Source organism: Mus pahari, chromosome 14 (genome assembly GCF_900095145.1).
Source record: "Mus pahari chromosome 14, PAHARI_EIJ_v1.1, whole genome shotgun sequence".
NCBI lineage: Eukaryota > Metazoa > Chordata > Mammalia > Rodentia > Muridae > Mus > Mus pahari.
Window position 1 is genome coordinate 52854075 of NC_034603.1, and position 19782 is coordinate 52873856.

At 40.0% G+C, this 19782-nt stretch overlaps 1 protein-coding gene across 1 annotated transcript in view; it reads right to left on the bottom strand.

Moving 5' to 3' along the window:
* The window catches only part of Appbp2 (amyloid beta precursor protein binding protein 2), a 48550-nt gene that overhangs the window by 10945 nt on the left and 17823 nt on the right, over positions 1–19782 (bottom strand). The window contains exons 2-10 of the mRNA XM_021212338.2: positions 18377–18465; positions 16569–16720; positions 15718–15841; positions 10648–10816; positions 5438–5527; positions 3008–3075; positions 2824–2929; positions 1873–1997; positions 646–731 (exon numbers count right to left, since the gene is read on the bottom strand). Of these exons, the coding sequence (XP_021067997.1) occupies positions 646–731; positions 1873–1997; positions 2824–2929; positions 3008–3075; positions 5438–5527; positions 10648–10816; positions 15718–15841; positions 16569–16720; positions 18377–18465 (1009 nt within the window). The remainder of the gene's footprint in view (positions 1–645; positions 732–1872; positions 1998–2823; positions 2930–3007; positions 3076–5437; positions 5528–10647; positions 10817–15717; positions 15842–16568; positions 16721–18376; positions 18466–19782) is intronic.

Consider the following 19782-nt stretch of genomic DNA (forward strand, 5'->3'; position numbering starts at 1 on the left):
AGGAAGGAAGGAAGGAAGGAAGGAAGGAAGGAAGGAAGGAAGGAAGGAAGGAAGGAAGGACAGACAAATAGACTGATCAAAAAAAAATGGTGATTAGTATTAGTGAGGCTTTGGGTAATTATTTTGGTAATTTGGACTTGATTCTTTCTCTTTCCTATCTAACTTATTTGCTAGTGTTAAACTGCAGTAAGGTAACCCAGAATTAGGGCTAGACTCATCACATGCACACAAGTACCACAAGGTTGATGCAGGCAAAACAGAATCAATGCATTAAAAGAAAGCGTAGATAAGAATTAGCAAAAAAGTTACAAATTGAGGTAAAAGGATGCCGCACCGTAAGCAAGCCTGTGGAACCACCCGAGTCCTAACTGTGCACTGTGGAATCACTGCATTAATCTCCTCTGCCTTACTCAGGAGGGGATGGAGGCAGGAAGGAGACAGTCAGAGGAGGGGATGGAGGCAGGAAGGAGACAGTCAGAGGAGGGGATGGAGGCAGGAAGGAGACAGATGAGCAAACAACAAAGGCTTCACGTGAAGCAGAGTTGAGGGAACTATTTTAGTCATATATCTAAACAATCTAATGCCTTATTTTATTTATGCAGCATATCAATTTACAATCATAGGAGACTAGATCACAAAGGGTACCTTTCACCCTCTTTGAAGAAGCCAAAAGAAGATGATCTTCAGGTAGGATGTGAGTAATGATACCAATGGCTCTTTCTGCATGAAATCTGCAATACACATATAGTTTAACGTCTCTCTTTAGTTAAACAACACATATTATGACATTAACAGAAAATACTAATAAGACTATAAAAATGAATCANAAAAAAAAAAAAAAAAGAAAAAAAAGAAAAGCCGGGCGTGGTGGTTCACGCCTTTAATCCCAGCACTTCGGGAGGCAGGGGCAGGTGGATTTTTGAGTTCAAGGCCAGCATGGTATACAAAGTGAGTTCCAGGACAGCCAAGGCTATACAGAGAAACCCTGTCTTGAAAAACCAAAAATTCCCAGCTCTGAAGAGGAAGCAAGGAGACTGTTTGAGCCCAGAGTATAAGGCCAGCTTTGGTAACAGCTAGAACCACTGCAAAAAAGTCAAGGCTGCCTTTGGAAATGTTTGCGTTTTTCTGGAGAGAGGTGTCTTGCTGTATAGCCTAAGTTGGCTTGGAACTCACTGTGTAACCCAGATTGGCCCTGTTAGAAGAGAGCTAGCTGGAGTCGGCTTTCTCCTTCCACATATGGGTCGTCCCAAGGATGGACCTCAGGCTGTGATGCCTGGCACCAAGCTCCTAGAGCTCTTGGTCTTTCAGACCCAGCATTAGGGCTGGGTTATGGCTGTGTCCTAGAATGCTTGGCCTATTTTTGGCTTCAATTTTCCTCCAAAATATTACAAGTTTCTTTTTTATCAGATCCAGAAAGCTAATTTGTTAGGAGCTATACAGTGAATACTTTGTTAATGTTGGCAATATTCTTTCACAACCATTTGTCTCTGCTGTCAGGGCATGAAATAGTCGTAGGAAACAGGACTAAATAAGTATGTCTGACCCACTTTTTTGGTTTCTCTTCTCCAGCAATAAGTTTGTAGGTTGTTAAATTTACCATCGACACAAAGGCTACTAATTACTCAAAAAACAAACACAAACAAAAATTTGAAGAAAATACTGAAAAAAAAAAAGCTTATTCTGATATAGAAATGCATAAATCTTAGTATGAAACCAAGATAAGCATAAATGTATTTCTTAAAAATTAGGAGGTTTTTAAATGACTTCAAAAACATTTTATCCCACCAGGAAGACAGTCAGCCATACAAATACTTAAGGATTACTACACTAGGGAACAGTATTAACCTTCGCAGAGAAAAAGGTGGAACTTACAGTGCATTGTCAAATTTTCCAGAGCTGTACTGGTGAACGTAGGAAGAGTAAGCCAGGTCTTCATGAGCTGTTGCTACATGAATATTTTTGCCACCAAACACTGACTGTCGAATGTCGAGGGCTGCCTAAAAGAATCATAAAGACATTTAATAATACGGTACACTAAGTTCAACAAACTATACACACATTCTATGTACCTAATCCCTTAAATTTCAAATGGGAAAGTCCTGCCAGAACGGCAAAACCTGAAAACTGCCCTGAAAGACCTGGTTCTGTGAAGACACCTGTCTGAGAAAGTATATTGGCTACTTTCTGCAGTAAGTCCCACCACAGCGTCACAGCCTCTGTCCTAATAGCTTCTTCTACACCCTTCTCTAATAAACAGCTGTAAAGTCAGTGGCATCTTGTCTAGTGTCATGGTAGAGGACTTTTACCTGAAATAACAATTGCAAGATCTAAAATTATTGCTAGATTGACAGTTTATAAATCCTTCACAAAGTTAAGCCATCAACTGGGCAAATTATAGTCAGAAAGTCCAGTGGAACACAGATCCTCTGCCTGACGGTTTTAGTCCTGAATGATTCTTAAGACATTTGACTCTTAAGCCTTTTATGGACGAACACTTAGTAAAGTAATGGAGAGGACTACAGGAGAAAGGCGGGGCTCAGAGTTATTTATTTTTTTAAATTGGTCTGCTATTGCTTTTTAAAAATATGTATTGATGTTTTGCCTACATTTATGTCTGTGTGAGCGTGTCAGACTGCAGTGACAGACAATTTTGAAGTGCCATGTGGGTGCTGGGCACTAAACCTGGTCCTTTGAAAGAGCAGCCAGTGTGGTTAACTGCTGAGCCATCTGTCCAGTTCCTCCAAGAGTTATTTTACATATGCTTTATAGATGACAAACAAGTCAACTTAGGTTAAAAGCAAAGAGAGATATCTATTAACATACCTGGTAAATTGCAACAGACTGACAGATATTGTCTACATTGAGTAAGTAGAACCCATAATCTAGCAGTGTGTCAGAGTATTTTGGGTGTTTGGATCCGAAATGATCTCTATGAAAAGATATAGAAGCATTAGTATCTAAAGTTGAGAAACACATTAAAACAGCACCTTGAGTAACAATCACCTACCGTGCCAAATACACTGCATGTTTAATTAACTGTTCTGCCTTCTTAAATTCACGTTTGACTACACAAGCCTAAAAATAAAGAGGAAAATTATTAAATAATTCTCAAATGCTTCATTAGTGTGCTACAGTTTGAGTTCACTATGTAATAGTTAATAATTGAAAAAAAAAAAAAACTTCAATGATTCTTTCGATTTGTAATTTCTTTCCAAATCTCTAGTAATTTTATAAGGAACAGATCTGTAAACACTTTGGGGAAATTCTGAGACATTTCCAGTATGAACCTGTTGTAACAGCCGGGCTGCCGTGGTTCACACCATTAGTCCCAGCACTCAGAAAGCAAAGGCAGGCTGATTTCTCAGTCTACAGTGGTCTAAAAGGGCTTTTCCTAGCTGGAACTAGGAAAGAAACCTTGCCTGGGGGGGGGNGGGGGGGAATCACACCAAACCAAACCAAAAATAACCCTGATGTACAAGGTAATCCAAAAGCTAGTGCATTTTATAATATTAAAATAAAATGTGGAGAGGACTCAGCATAGTTTTTTGTTTGTTTTTTGTTTTTGTTTTTGTTTTTCAAGACATGATTTCTCTGTATAGCCCTGGCTGTCCTGGAACTCACTTTGTAGACCAGGCTGGCCTCGAACTCAGAAATCCGCCTGCCTCTGCCTCCCAAGTGCTGGGATTAAAGGTGTGTGCCACCACCACCTGGCAGCATAGTATTTTTAAATGTACACACACACACACACACACACACACACACACACACACACACACACACACTCCATTTATGGGATGGGTTCTAATACACTTTTTCACTCTCTTTATGTGTGTGTGTAGTTTTTGTGTGTAAAGGTATTTTGCCCACATTATGCTAGATGTTGTGTTCCTGGATCTGTAGTTATAGGTGTTTGTGAGCTACCACATGGGTACTGAAAACCAGACCTAGGTCCTCTGGAGAAGCAGCCAGTGCTTACCTGCTGAGCTGCCTCTCTGGAACCACACTGTAACATTACTTATTAATTATTTAGAGTGCACACGTACACATGAGCACAGCTGAAGACAATCTGTGACCGTGGGAGGACAGCTTGCAGCAGTTACTTCTTCCCTTTACCAATGAGTCCTGTAGGGTTGAACTCAGCTGCCATGCATGATGGCAAGTGTCTTTATCCCCGAGCCATCTGACCATACCTTTGTGTTAGCTGCCACCTGCTGCTTACAGGTTGTGCTATTCAGGGCTTCCCCACTAGCTTATGAAATCAAACAAGATCTGGGACATGTGGTTATCACAGCCACAGGTTCACACGATAATTTTTATATGTACAGAAGAAATTCAAGTTTTCAATTATTTAAAAAATATTTTGAACCATGAAGATTACCAGTTTCTAAACTCTAATATGTGCATATATAAAATCTACATGTTATTATTTCATACAAACACATATTTAATGTTTAAATTAAGCATGCTAACATTTTTTTCTCATACAGACGCTACGTGAATATGCTGCTATTCTCCTTCTAAAGTGAATGACTGGGACAAGCCTGAAGCCTAAGGAAAGTTACAATTTGAGGACAATTATGACTATGTAGCAAGCTGAAGGCTAGCTAAGGTTACAGACCAATAAACAACTTTTTAGTATTTCACAAAAAACAATAGCGTCTTCTAATCCAAAATTTTGAACTAAGATAAAACCAACCAAAATGGACTATTCGAATGTGAGAAACTTCTAGACAAAGAGTGTGTGAAAGTTCACCAAAGCTTTAACTATTACACACCGAAGCAGTAACTTTAAGGTATTAATAGCTTCAAAACGTTCATATACTCATTTACAGAAAAAGAAACTACAGGGGGGAAAGAAACAAAGACAGTCTAGCAGGTCGAATGTAACAAGCTATCTTGAAACACAATCCTAGGAGAAAATTAAACACACAAGAAGTTCCAGCCTGCAGCCTACAGAAATGTCATCAGGTCCCACATGACTTCTGAATGAGAAATTGAGGTCCCCACACAGATTTAGGAAAAACAAGCATTCAAGCCAAATTAGCACCAAATATTACAGTCATATGAACTTTACAATTATTTTCTCAGGTTCCTTTTATAAAGGAAAATTAAATAAAACAGATGAGATACTTTTCTTTTTGTAAGCTTGTTTTTGGGAACAGGGTTTCTCTATGCAGTCTTGGCTGTCCTGGAACTCACTATGTAGACCAGGTTAACCCCAGAGACTCACTTGTCTCTGCCTCCCAAGTACTGGGATTAAAGGCATGGGTCACTACACAGCCATAAGACAGTTTAGATTAGAAACTAAGTTAAGCAGATAACCTTAGAAAGCAGATCTAGTTAATATATCAACTAAGTAAGTTATTATGAAGACGATTAACTATTTAAAGCCAAATAAGTGTTTTGATACATTTAATGTTATAAACATTATACTCACCTTAGAAGCTTGTCTTAAAACATCCACCACAACTTTGACTGGTAAACCTGCTGTAATTTCCTTCATTGCCTCAACGCACCACTTGTATGCCTTTGAAAGAATTGAAAAGCGAAAGAACAGCGACACAGTTAATGATCGTATTTATTAAAACTGTGAAGTTACCCCACCCGACTTCAACTACTTACTCATACAAAATATTTACAATTGAAATTCTCTGGGACAATTTTTGGAAGTATGAGCTGATCACCCTATTTGTATTTTTACATCCACAAGTTTTCTGAAGCCAAGTGTGGTGGTGCATACTTGTAATTCAAAATCAGGGAGGCCGAGGAAGGATGTTCCCATGTTCAATGGAGGTGAGCCTAGGAGTCCTATGAAACACTCCCCCTCAAAACCAGTTTTCCTAAATTACAGTATTACAGACACATTCTAGTTTTCCCAGAGGCCTTTGTATATAGGATCCTCCACTGCCTTAGGAACCATACCCCTTTCTTCCAACCCCTTAGTCTACCAAGCTCATCTTTCAGACATCAGTCCTAGATTGTTTTCTGTATTTTCCTTTCCCTTCTGTAACACTTTATCATTCTCTCCCTTCCCCCCATCTCCCACTCTTCTACCCACTCTCTCCTTTATACCTGAGACAGGGTTCACTATGTAGCCCTGGTTAGCTGAAGCTTGCTATATAGACCAGGCTGACCTCAAACTCAGAGAAATCCAAGCCAACTGGCCTGTCTCCCAGGTGCTAGGATTAAAGGTATATGCTATCATACCCAGCTACCATTGTCTGTTTAGTAGTGCCTCCTTTATACTATTGTTCTAATAAGCAATTCATGTTCATTAATACATTTAACTGATACCACAGCATCATGACATGTACTATTATTATTAAAAACAAACAGACAGGCGGTGGTGGTGCATGCCTTTAATCCCAGCACTTGGGAGGCAGAGGCAGGCGGATTTCTGAGTTCCAAGGCCAGCCTGGTCTACAGAGTGAGTTCCAGGACAGCCAGGGCTATACAAAGAAACCCTGTCTCAAGAAAAAAAAAAAAAAAAAAAAAAACAAAAAAAACAAAAACCAAACCCGGGGTAGAAAGGTTCCAGGAGCCATCTAGCCATCTAGAGAGGCTGAAAACTAGAGGTGATCTTCCTGAGACGATTCACCATGCACTGTAACAGCACGATGGATGAGCCATTCTAGGCAAGGCCGAGGCCATATCTTAAGAAAGATTCCTACTATTAATACGCCTTCCTGTTATTATTAAATATATAGAATAATCACCAGGCGTTAGCTTACTCTATTAGGCAGATTTCTGTGTATTAGTGAAGATGTAATGACTTGTAGTGATGCTAACTACACAAATAGATGATTTCTTAATTCTTAATGATGATCCTTAAAGAATTTTTAAAAATTATACTAGTAATTATTAAGCCCTTTGTAATAGGACTGCTATTATAAGTCTTCTTTGATATGAATACTGTAGTTAGAACTCTAATGGTCTTCAAGTGTCAAAAGTGAATTGCTTCTGAGATAGGAAGCAGGCATTTACAACTTAGGAGAGGCTGTAAAACAATTAACCAAATGTCATAAAGGGGAACTAACAATTTATTGTGGGTACAAGGACAGAAAATATTGACTGGGTTTATCTATACAAAACTTCAATGTCAACTTAGATACAAAAATTAAGATCTTTAACTCTCCATGAACCTATGAAGCTAGTGAGATAATATCTAGTCTTAATATAAACACGTGTATATGTATATCTCTGTTGTAAATTTTTTATTCAATTTATGATTTGAATTTATGTTTGAAGTTTTAGTGATCTTTTGTTTTTTTTTTTAAAAAAAAAAAAAAAAGGATGCCTGAAAAAAAAAAAAAAAAAACATATGATCTATTCTCCTAGAAGGGGTCCAAAAAACTAGGAGCAATTACACTGCATGGCACTGTTCCATAAGCGCAGGAGCAGAGAGCAAGATTAGGAGGAAGGGGGAAAGACAGCAGCATGGAGTAACTTAGAAATTAGGAAAGCAACTGAGAAATCTAGCGAGCGTATAGCCTGAGAGGTTTTCCCCCTTTACTTCCCTTTAAAATGAAGAGGACATAGGGGCAGGAGCAGCAGAAGAAAACAATACGCAGAATGCAGAGAGAAAGAGGGGCAGAGAAGATGCTGCAGAGAGCAGAAGGAACAGGCAGGCTTCTCTTCACCATGGGACAGAATAGGTCTTTTCTTTTTCTTTTTTTTTTTCCAGAAATCCGCCTGCCTCCGCCTCCCGAGTGCTGGGATTAAAGGTATGTGCCACCACGCCCGGCTAGGTCTTTTCTTAATAGCAAATAGTCTTACTAAAGAGGACAAAGCTTTTTTTCTTACAAACTTGGGTTCAATTCGTTTAGCAATAAAAGGGTAGAGATGTTTTCTTTCTCTATGCAGTAAAGACTGGAGCTCACTTTCCATTCAGAGTGAGTGAGTCCTTTCTGCACTGGGGCTTGGGCTTTTGCTCCACCTGCACATGTAGGTATAGATGGATGAGTGGATAAGTATGTAATTATGAGATAACCCAAATGGATTGCATGAAGGTGTTTGAGTAAGTGGTCATAAATTTGTCTATGAATGTGTTTATGCATATTTGCTTGTGTAAAAGTTTTTCCTTCTGCAATTTACTCTCTTCTCTTGGTTCAATTAAAAGTTTATTGCTCCAAACCTCCTTCTCTGTTCCCGACAAGGGAAAAAAAAAAAAATCCTAACAATTAACCCTTTACTTAACCCCCCACTGTTTTATGATAAGGTGCTGAACACCAAGGATTCTACAGTTTTTGGACTAGGAGGAACTCAGACAAGTAGGCCAGCTATCACGGCAAAGTAATTTAGACTTAAGATGGGTAACTGTTTTATTATTAAAAAGCAACCCTAATTTCTCACAAGACCAATTCTTACCCCTGACAACGATCTTTCAAGAGCTAGCCTCCGGCATAGAGGCCAAGTGGCAGGCAATGAGCTAGGCAATCTGTGTAATGTGAGGCGAAATAAACAAAAGGACCTTTTCTTAGTGATTATCAGGTTAAAAATAAAGACAAAATAAATTATGCTGGAGAGTGACAATTGCTATTATATCAAGAAAATAATCTGGGGGACAAGGGAATTCAGTAAATTGCACAAGTTGAGGACCTGAAGAGTCTGACCTCCCAAACCCAGGCAAAAAGTTCATTGAGTAGCTTACTGGGCCTGGTCATGGAGCACCAGGCACCCATGAGAGAATTTGTCTTAAATCCTGGGGGTGGGGTGTTTTTCTAGCCTTAAGAGGTGGAGATAGGGGATTTCTGTCCCAGCAATCTGACTGACTAGACTACCCAAAATGATAAAGCCTGGGTTTAACTCAGAGACTGAGAGGGCCTAGCTCAAGGTGGAACAGGGATTTCCTGTCTAAACCCTGGACTTCCTCATGCATGCCTGCACATTTACTTGCTCATATACATGCTCTCACACCCATGTGAAGACATAATGCACACTCATGCATACTAAACATGCACACGTGATGTCATAGTGGTTAAGAGCACCTGCTTTCATACGATACAAATTCAGTTCCCAGCATCCAGATTAGATTGCTCCCAACTGCCTACTGTAACAAGGGTCCAACTCTTCTAGCCTCCTCTGGAATCTCTGTACTCATGTGCACATGGCAACATACACGCAAACACGTAAGTAAGAAGAAATCTTAAAGAAAAACCCCACTCAAGGCAGACAGCTCCCGAAGAACACCCCACCACTGACCTCTACCCTCCAGCCATGTGCTAACGCACCCCCTTCACAACACACTCACGAAAATGATGGGGAAAGAGAATTACTTGCTATCTTCTGAAAGCTCCGTTTTTTCTATTTCACTTAAGAAGCAATGCTATTCAAAATAACTAATGTAAAAATAAGAGCTGCTAACTTCACCAGACTTGGATTCCAAAACCTGGTTTGCAATTTTAAGAGACTGTGCTATCCAGTTTTTATGTCAGTTTGACACGGGTAAGTCATCTGAGAGGAAGGAAATTTAATAAAATGGCCCACTTGATTGGCCTGTGGGCAAGCCTATGGTGCATTTGCTTGATTGATGACTGATATGGGTGAGACCTCCAGGCTTCTGCCTTGAGTTCTTACCCTGATGTTAAGATGAAATAAAGTTGCTTCTTGGTCATGGCATTTTATCACAGCAATAGAAAGGCTAAGACCGCTAATTTTGTCTCAAAGTGGTACAAAAACAATTTTATGTTAAATATAATGAAGTTTTAAAACATTTCTGAAAACCGGGTGTGGTGGCCCACATCTTTAATCCCAGCACTTGGGAGGCAGAGGCAGGTGGATTTCTGAGTTCAAGGCCAGCTTGGTCTACAGAGTGAGTTCCAGGACAGCCAGGGCTAAACAGAAAACCCTGTCTCGGGGAAAAAAAAAAAAAAAAGAAAAATTCTGTGGTAGGGTGCTTAAAATACTTATATTGGAACTCGTGTTTAAATACTTAGAATGGCATATAACCAAATGCATTATGATTCATCAGGATTTTCCTTAAAGCAAGTTGGGCAGACAAATACCCATACAAAAATTTTAAAAGCCATATATTTCACTTGCAGTACTTATGGTCCACCTCACAAACGCTCCTGCTTGGTTGTTATATTTTTCATTAGAAAATTAAGTATTTTTCCACTTTGCAATAAAAAAAAAATTTTTTTTTTTTTTTTGGTTTTGGTTTTTAGATACAGGGTTTCTCTGTGTAGCCCTGGCTGTCCTGGAACTCAATCTGTAGACCAAGCTGGCCTCGAACTCAGAGATCTGCCTACCTCTGGCTCCCAAGTGCTGGGACTAAAGGTATGCATCACCACTGCCCGGCACAATAAAAATCTATTACATGAACCTAATACAAGAAACCTAATAGTAGTTCAGGCCTTTAACCTGATTGAAGCACTCAAGCGGCAGAAACGGAAGGATTGTGAGCCTGTACTTGGTCTGGGCTACCTGGTCTAAGTCTTATTTGAAAAACTAAACAGAAAAATAACCCTGAAGACACCCAATACATGAAATGCAATTTAGAAGACGTGTAAAGAGGGACTTATTTCACAATGCACTGTGTGGCACATGCCTGCAATCCCAGCACTTTAGAGGCTGATGTAGGATCATCACATTTTCAAGGCCAGCAAGGGCTACAAACAGGCCCTGTCTCAAAACAAGCCAACTTACCTCATCATAGTGGCTTTTTGCAAACAGGAGTGCACATAGTTCTCCGTAGAGAGCAGCTCTATTTGCTTGCTGGCCATGTTTAGACAGCTTATCCATGTACGTCTGAGCTAATTTAAATGTTTCTTCACCTAGATGATATTTACAATTTCCATTTCGCACATGAAGCAACCTGTAGAAAACAAAAGTCCTTTATTTTTGGTGCTACCAGGACAGTGACCCTGACCACTTCTTAAAATGATGCAGCAGCACCCAAGAAGGCAGAGACAGGCTCCATTTCTGTACAGTACTAAAAGTTTCTTGTGATTAATCTCGTACAATTTCTCTAAATATTCAAATAGTTTGTATACCCAACATGTGCTAACCAAACAAATACACAAAAATCCTTTCTGTTCCAAATTCAGATCTAACACAGAACATAGTGAAGACAGATGATGTGACCCAGTTCCACCTGCCATCACTTCAGCACCTGCCACTGCTCCCAGTCAGGCTGCTTCCTAAGTCCTCATTTCTGCTGACTGCACACTAAGGTAAGTCAACGATACAACTGAGAGACCTATTTGTCCTCTACCCTCTGTGACAGAAAATCCTGAGTATGCTACACAAAATAAAGTGCAGCCTAACAATCAAGTTATGAAAGAGTGTCAACATGCTTTAGATCAGAGTAAACGCTAGGCAGTAGTAGACTATACATCTATAGACTATATGAAACAAGAAGGATAGTTATTAGAACAAATACTTATTTATTACACTGCTGGTTGAATGCCACAATCATCTATAGGGCCAATACAATTTTTTGAAAATGCTTAGAGGCAATAAAAGCATAAAAGACATGGCATTTATACCAGCACTCTAGACACAAAGCTAGGCCTAAATAATGAAACTAAGAATAAACAAAAGCACCTAAGAGGCAGGCATAACTGCTCTAGAATGGTAGGTGGAATGACTGATTTTGAGTAGGGAACTCAAGTATGAAGAAGCACACAAGAGTAAAAATCAACAGATACTTGAATGAGGCAATCGGCTCAAGGCTTGCACAGTGACTTGCCTGGGTTACAGAATGAGTGACCTCATGTATACATGGAACAAGTATCTTTTTATCTGCAGATAGAGACTTGGATATTTTTTAAAAGATTTATTATTTATTTAATGTATATGAGTTCACTGTAGCTGTACAAATGGTTGTGAGCCTTCCTGTGGTTGTTGGGAAGCCACATGAAGTTGAATTTTAGGACCTCTGCACGCTCCAGTCAACCTGCTTGCTCCAGCCCAAAGATTTATTATTATAAATAAGTACACTGTAGCTTTCTTGTGACACACCAGAAGAAGGTGTTAGATCTCATTTAAGGTGGTTGTGAGCCACCACGCGGTTGGTTGCTGGGAATTGAACTCAGAACCTTCAGAAGAGCAGACAGTGCTCTTACCTGCTGAGCCATCTCTCCAGCCCAAGACTTGGATTCTTTTTACCTTCTGCTCTTGTGACACAGTATACAAATCTCAAGTCTGCATGTTTTCTTATTATTTGTGTGTACATGTGTACACCCATATATGATGTCAGAGAGGTGTGAGATCCTAAAGCTGAAGTTACAGGTAGTTGTGAGCTGCCTGATGTAGGTTCTGGGAGTCAAATTCATGCCCTCTACAAGAATAAAATATAAACTGACCAGTGGTAGAGCACATCTTTAGTTCCAGCCCTCGGGAGACAGAGGCAGGTGGATCTACAAAGAGAAACCTTGTCTCTTAGCCACTAGGCCGTATCTCCAGACCTGCTCTTGAATATGCACCTGGGAAAGCACTTGTGGGCCATATAGTAGTTCTATATTCAGATTCTCAGAAGCTGCTCAACTGTACACTGCTCAGCTGCATCATTTTACACTCAGCAACAGTATGCAAGCTTTGCAGCTTCTCTTCATCCTCAATATCATTAACTTTCTGCTTGCTTTGGAAATCCTGTTGAAAATCCATCCTAGGACATGAAACATTCCGAGCAAGAGTTCCTACAACTGAGCTAGCATCTCTCACTCATTAAAACAAAATTCTGGGCTAGAGAGATGGCTCGACGGCTAAAACCGCTGATTGCTCTTCCAGAGGTCCTGAGTTCAAGTCCCAGCAACCACATGGTGGCTGACAACCATCTGTAATGGGATCTGATGCCCTCTACTGGTGTGTCTGAAGACAGCTACAGTGTATTCGTATACATAAAATCAATAAATTAATCTAAAAACCAAAACAAAACAGAAAAAAAACAATAAAAGAAAAACAAAACAAAACAAAACAACAACAAAAACCAAAAATCCTACATGGCTTTGGTACATGTGAAGTGGTACCTAACATGTTTGACTTATAGTCCGCTTAAGTCACAGACTTACAGGTCTATTACTAACATTTCTTCACATGCACAACAGCAATCTACACAGGTTTTTTGGAAAGGGTCTACTCAAGTCCCTGTCTTTAAAAACGTGGGTCATTTGCTGTTGAGTTGTACTACTTGATACACTCTGGATATTGGACCCTTGTCCAATACCTGATTTGTAAATACCATTTCCCATTCTACAAGCTGTCTTTGAGTCAGGATCAGTGAGAATGATGGTGTACCCCTGTTCCGACACTCAGAAGGCTCCGGTAAGAGAACTGAGTTTCTGGCCAGCCTTGGATATATACTGAGATCCTATCTGAAAGGAAATGAGTAAGAACAAGCTGGGTGCAAAGACAGGAAGGAATGCCCCCTGAGTGCTGGGATTGCAAAAATAACGCACTGTCTTGATAGTGTCCTCTGCAAAGTTTCCAGGGGTTTTGGTTGTTCCCAGCAATGCAAACACCTCTACCTCCCAATTGCAAGGATTACAGATGTGCACCACTACACCCAGTCACAAGTCTCTGAGTTCAATGAATGTGGTCCTTTTCCCATTTTCAATTCAGATGTTCTTTCTTTTTCTTGCCTACTTTGACTAAAATTTACAACATAACGGGCTGGTGAGATGGTTCAGTGGGTAAGAGCACCTGACTGCTCTTCCGAAGGACTGGAGTTCAAATCCCAGCAACCACAGGTGGCTCATAACCATCCATAGCAAGATCTGACGCCCTCTTCTGGAGTGTCTGAAGACAGCTACAGTGTACTTACATATAATAAATAAATAAATCTTTAAAAAAAAATTACAACATAACATTGACTACCTCTAGTAGAAGACATCCTTTACCTTTCTCTTGATCCAGTGAGAAAAACCATCCAGTGTACTACCAAGTTAACTGTTCTCTCTTCCCCATCCCGAACCCCTCCCACAGTACCACTCTATTTGGTTCATCAGACAGTGTCCTGCTATGTAGCTCAGGCTGGTGTTACAGGCATATACCATGATGCCCTGTAGGTCTGTCATAAATGCTCCTTGTCATAGCAAGGAGGTTCTCTTCTAGCCCTAGCTTTCTACATGGTTTGACTAAATAAGGATAGCTGATTTTGTCAAATACTTTTCAACGTTCATTGTTGAAAACTTATCATACTTTTTGTTAATTGTTCATCTTCTTTATTTTTTCAACTTTTTTAGATATTTTCTTTATTTACATTTCAAATGCTATCCTGAAAGTTCCCTATACCCTCCCCCCTTATCATACTTCTTATTCAGTCTATTATAATGGTATAGTGTATTTCTTGATTTTCATATGTCAAAGTACTCTCACATTCTTGGTTTAGGTCTCACTTTAATTAAGATCACAGTATAAATTGTCTTACTTTTTTTTTTTTAGGTTTTGTTAGTATTTTGTTAAGGATTTCTGATCTGTATTTAAGGAGACACTAGTCTCTAATTGTCTCTAATGACCTCATAAAATGAGTTGGAAAGAAATTCTTCAGTATTCTAGTAGTTTGGGAAGGACCAGAGCTAACTCTTACATTTCACCAGCAAAATCTTCTGGTCCTGGATTGTCCTTGATATAAGAAAATTTGCAATTTCTACTTGTTAATACAAATTTGCAATCTCTACCTGTTATGGCTCTGTTCAATTTTTTTCTATCATCATTTGGATAGTTTGTACATTTCTAGAAATTTGTTCCTTTATTCTAAATTTCCGATTGATGATGTATAACTTTCCATAAGATTCCATTATGAGACTTTAACCTCTAGGTCAGCAGCCATGGCTCAATTTGGATTCCGTCCCTGTTTCACTTAGTTGGATTTAAGCTAATAAAGAAATCACTGTGAAATGCAGCGCACAGTCAGCTCTCTCTGTCAGCCATTCCTATTCCTCCTGCTTGATGAGAGAGCCTGAGCTGAGGCTCTGACGCAGGCCTGAGGGGCAGGTAAGCCGGGAGTAACCTGAAGCAGTATTACAGCAGGAATCCCACACCCCGTGCTAGTGACTGACTCGGGTCACCAAGGGCGCTGGCTTTGCCTTCTAAGACTCACAGGGCATCTATCTACTTGTACACACTAGGACCTGCTGGATCTTGGTGGATTTGAAAATGTTTTCCTTTGTCCTAAAAATTCAGTGAGGTATATGTACTATTTTCTTTCAAACACTGAGATACCACTATTTTCTTTTAGCTTCTCATTTCTATTTACCTTTGAACTTCAGGAAAATGAAATATGAAATTCTGATTCTCTCTCTCTCTTTTTTTTTCCCCCCGAGACAGGGTTTCTCTGTGTAGTCCTGGCTGTCCTCGAACTCAGAAATCCACCTGCCTCTACCTCCCAAGTGCTGGGATTAAAGGTGTGTGCCACCACGCCTGGCCTGATTCTCTTTAAATTTCCTGCCCAACATTCAATGATGACGTTTTCACTTTATTAAAAAACAATACAGGCTAGGTGTGGTGTTACACATTTTAATTCCAGTACTTGGGAGGCAGAGTTCAAGGACAGCCTGGACTATGAGTGTGTGTAGGTGACACATTGTGTGTGTGTGTGTATGTGTGTTTTGGAGATTCGAGGTTAGACTAATGAGACCATGTCGTAAAGATTTAATCAACTGTTGGGAACAAGGGCAGAATTCTAAGCCCAAAGCAGTAGCACTAAACACCACTGTAATTAAGCACCACTAGCACTAAGTACCACTGTAACTAAGTAGCACTTAATCAGCTTACCTCACACAACACTCCACTGCTCGAAACCAGTGGAGCATCTCATCATGGAGCGTACACAATTGAAGGCAGGACAGAAAAACCTTTTCAGCATCACTGTACCAGCCTGCATCAGAAAGAAAGCCACCTGAAGGACAAAAGCAGCAGCATGAAATGACTCAGTAAACTGCCTGAAAGTTACAGACACGCTCACAATAAATCACCTGAGCTAAAACTCCATAATATTAACATTGTAGAGAGTTAACTTTTAAAAAGTATGATCTGGACAGAAGGAGGAAATAATAATTTGAATAAATAATTGCCTAAAACATACTTTTTAACACTGTACAGTTGTGAAACTACTCACTACGAAGTTATCAAACAGTATGTTTCTGTATGTATAAATCTTCCCAGGATATTATAAAGTGATGTTTCTGCTATCCTTACAGTAGCTCGCCCAAAATTAAAAATAACTACTTCTAAAATGAAAACCAAAACAGGGCTCTGAAAAGATTTATGCCTCATGCCACAGCATACAGTAAATAGTAAGTACTAAAGAATTTGGTGATGCCCTGATACTGGGGAATGACATGATGGGATCACAGACATAACTCATGCTCACTCAAAGCTATGGGCTGCTTCACTTACTCAGCTTCTCTAAGTCTACTTCCTCATATGTAAATGCTGTCGTTACTGTCCCTAGGATAGAAGGCCAGAAAGGTTTAGGACTTAAGACTGAACATGAGTAGGTCACAGGTATGACAGTTGCTCACAACCTGCCGGTACAGACTGGGAACTCTGGAAGAAACCTTCTGGTTAGGTTTAACGACAAGACCACTGCAGAGTAAAATGCCCTCTCCTTTGCCATTACTCACCTAAGACAAAGCCAACCTGGATGGCCTTCTCCTTTACTGCAGCATCTGACTCTGCTATGTAGGAGCACCGTCTACTGAAGGAGTAGGCCAAGACTGAAGCTACCTTAACACCATGGTCCATCAGAGCCTGAAAACAGTGGTGGAGCAAATGTCTGCAGAAAAAGAGAAAAAAAGTAGTTCTTGAGAAGTCACTGACAGTATCCCTTTAGAGCTAGCTGTTCCTCCATTAATATACCTATTAAATATCTGTGTACGTAGATATTTGTATATCTGTTTTCCCCAACAGAATAAAGTGAGTAGAAGCTAAGTATGTAAAAAAAAAAAAAAAAGTCACATACATTCCAAAATAAAAAGACAATGAAGCTGGGCTTGGGGGCACACACCTTTAATCCTAGCACTTGGGAGGCAGAGGAAGGTGGATTGAGTTCGAGGCCAGTCTGGTCTACACAGTGAGTTCCAGGATAGCCAGGGCTATACAGAGAAACCCTGTCTGGGGGGGGGAGGGGGGCAATGAATGGGCTAGGAAAATGGCTCATCCTTGCCTCACAAGCCTGACAACCTGAGTCTGTACTGCAGAGCACAAATAGAGCTGGACACAGCAGCACAAACACCAGTAATCCCAGTGTACCCTAGAAGAACATGGGAGGCTTCAACAACAGACTTTCTAGAGGCTCACACGTCAGCCAGCCTGGCAAATGTAGCAGAGAACACGAAGAGAAATATTGGCTCAAATAAGGTGTAAGGCAAGGACCCAAACATGAGCCCCTTGCTTCAGAACAAAACCAAACCGCCTGACCCCTCAGTAAGTGTTCAGTGTATTTATAAAGTAAAGCATGTTCTCTGACTTTCTCCCACTATATATAGAAAGTGTGGCTATCATCATTTTGTTCTTCAAGACTTTTCATTGAGCTATACTTCCCATGCCATGGCATTTGCTATCATAGCATTTAGTGGTGGGCTTGTCTACTCATAACTTTTGTTTTGACAGTGAAAACATTCTGGCAATGTCTATTACTAATGGTTAAACAAGGGAAGTATACTTAATATTATTGAATTGTGTGCTTTTTTTTGTTTTGTTTTGTTTTGTTTTGTTTCGAGACAGGGTTTCTCTGTACAGCCCTGGCTGTCCTGGAACTCACTTTGTAGACCAGGCTGGCCTCAAACTCAGAAANCCGCCTGCCTCTGCCTCCCGAGTGCTGGGATTAAAGGCATGCGCCACCACGCCCGGCTGAATTGTGTGCATTTTTTTTTTTAAATATTTATTTATTATATGTAATACACTGTAGCTGTCTTCAGACACTCCAGAAGAGGGCGTCAGATCTTGTTACGGATGGTTGTGAGCCACCATGTGGTTGCTGGGATTTGAACTCCGGACCTTCGGAAGAGCAGACGGGTGCTCCTACCCACTGAGCCATCTCACCAGCCCAATTGTGTGCATTTTTAATAATTTATTTTTATGTCCACTGGTGTTTTGCCTGCATGTATGTCTGCATAAGGATGTCAGAAGCCCTGGAACTGGAACTGCAGACAATGCTCCTAACCACTAAGACATCTCTCTAGTCCTTGAATTATACATTTTAAAATGATATAAGTGGCAAGTTTTATGTTAAATATGTATTAGAAGGCTTTTGTTGTAGTGGAGGTGGATTTTCTGGGGGGGAAGGGGTAACCCTGCCTCTTACCTATAATCCAAGCATTCAAATAGAGGCAGGAGGATCAGAAGTTTAACAAGTTCAAGGTCATCTTGAACCACATGAGACAAGAAAGGAAGGAAGCAAGAAAGCTTATACACATACACACAAATTTACCTTTTATCCAAAGCTCTCAAAACTTTAGCAAAAACTTCCAATTCACAGAATTCACTGCCGAGTTGACATAAGCGTCCCTGTTGGTAAAGCTGTAATAATAATAAAAAAAGAAAAATGATTATTTCAAACGTTTTAACTTTCAACTTTGTGATAGAAAAAACTGAATCATAATAAAGGAATTATTATTATTATTATTATTATTATTATTATTATTATTATTATTATTACTATTTTAGACAGGGTTTGTGTGTGTAGTCCTGGGTGTCCTAGAACTCAAGACTAGACCAACTGGGCCTTGAAGTCACAGATCCATCTGCCTATGCCAGGATTAAAGATATGTGCAATGCGTAACTACTGCCCAGTTCCATAAAGAAAAATATAATGAATAAATCTCTGCAACATATAAACACTTGAACAATTGTCCATAATTGTTCAGGATTACTGCTGTGAAAGAGAAGCACCTGGAGCATGGTAAAGTGCCAGGAAGTGGTATGTAAGCGTATTACTAGCCTATGTAAACCTATAATTTGAGAAACTTAAATCTGCCTCTTTTTCTCTTTAACCAAAACTAGATACTTTAAGTCACTAACAGCAAGGACAGCATCTGGAACCAGTCTGTCAAGATGCTACACTGGGCCTTCAGCCCTTTCTGATCCTCAGTTCAGTTCTGCATAAATTTCCCAAGCACTAAATTTCTACATTACATCTATCTATAAAGCCAGGGATGGCAGGATTCATATAGTTTGACTTGTTAGAACTGTTTTTTTTTTTTTTTAAAGAACAATTTAGGAACTGCCAAGATGGCTCAGTGGGTGAGGAGCTTTGTAACTAAGCCTGATAACAGGAACTCAATCACAGGGACCCACAGGGTGGAAGGAGAAAATGGACTCCTGCAACTGTCTTCTGAGCACCACATATGTGCACAAATGTAAAAACAGTAAAAATAATAACACCTTTAAAGAGAAACACATATGAAAAAGGGCTGGCGAGATGGCTTAAAAGACTGACTGTTCTGCTGGGCAGTGGTGGCACATGCCTTTAATCCCAGCAAAAACAACAACAACAACAACAACAACAACAAAGACTGACTGCTCTTCAGGGGAGCCAGGTTTGATTTCTAGCACCCACATGGTGGCTCTCAACTGTCTGTAACTCCAATGGCGTAGTAGAATATAACTCATTTTTCTGGCTTCCTTGGCACCAGGCAAACACATGGTACACAGATATATAGGCAGTCAAAGCATTCATACAAAAACAAAATAAAAACAAAAACAGGCCGGGCATTGGTGGCGTACACTTTTAATCCAAGCACTTGGGAGGCAGAGGCAGGTGGATTTCTGAGTTCGAGGCCAGCCAGGTTTACAGAGTGAGTTCCAGGACAGCCAGGGCTACACAGAGAAACCCTG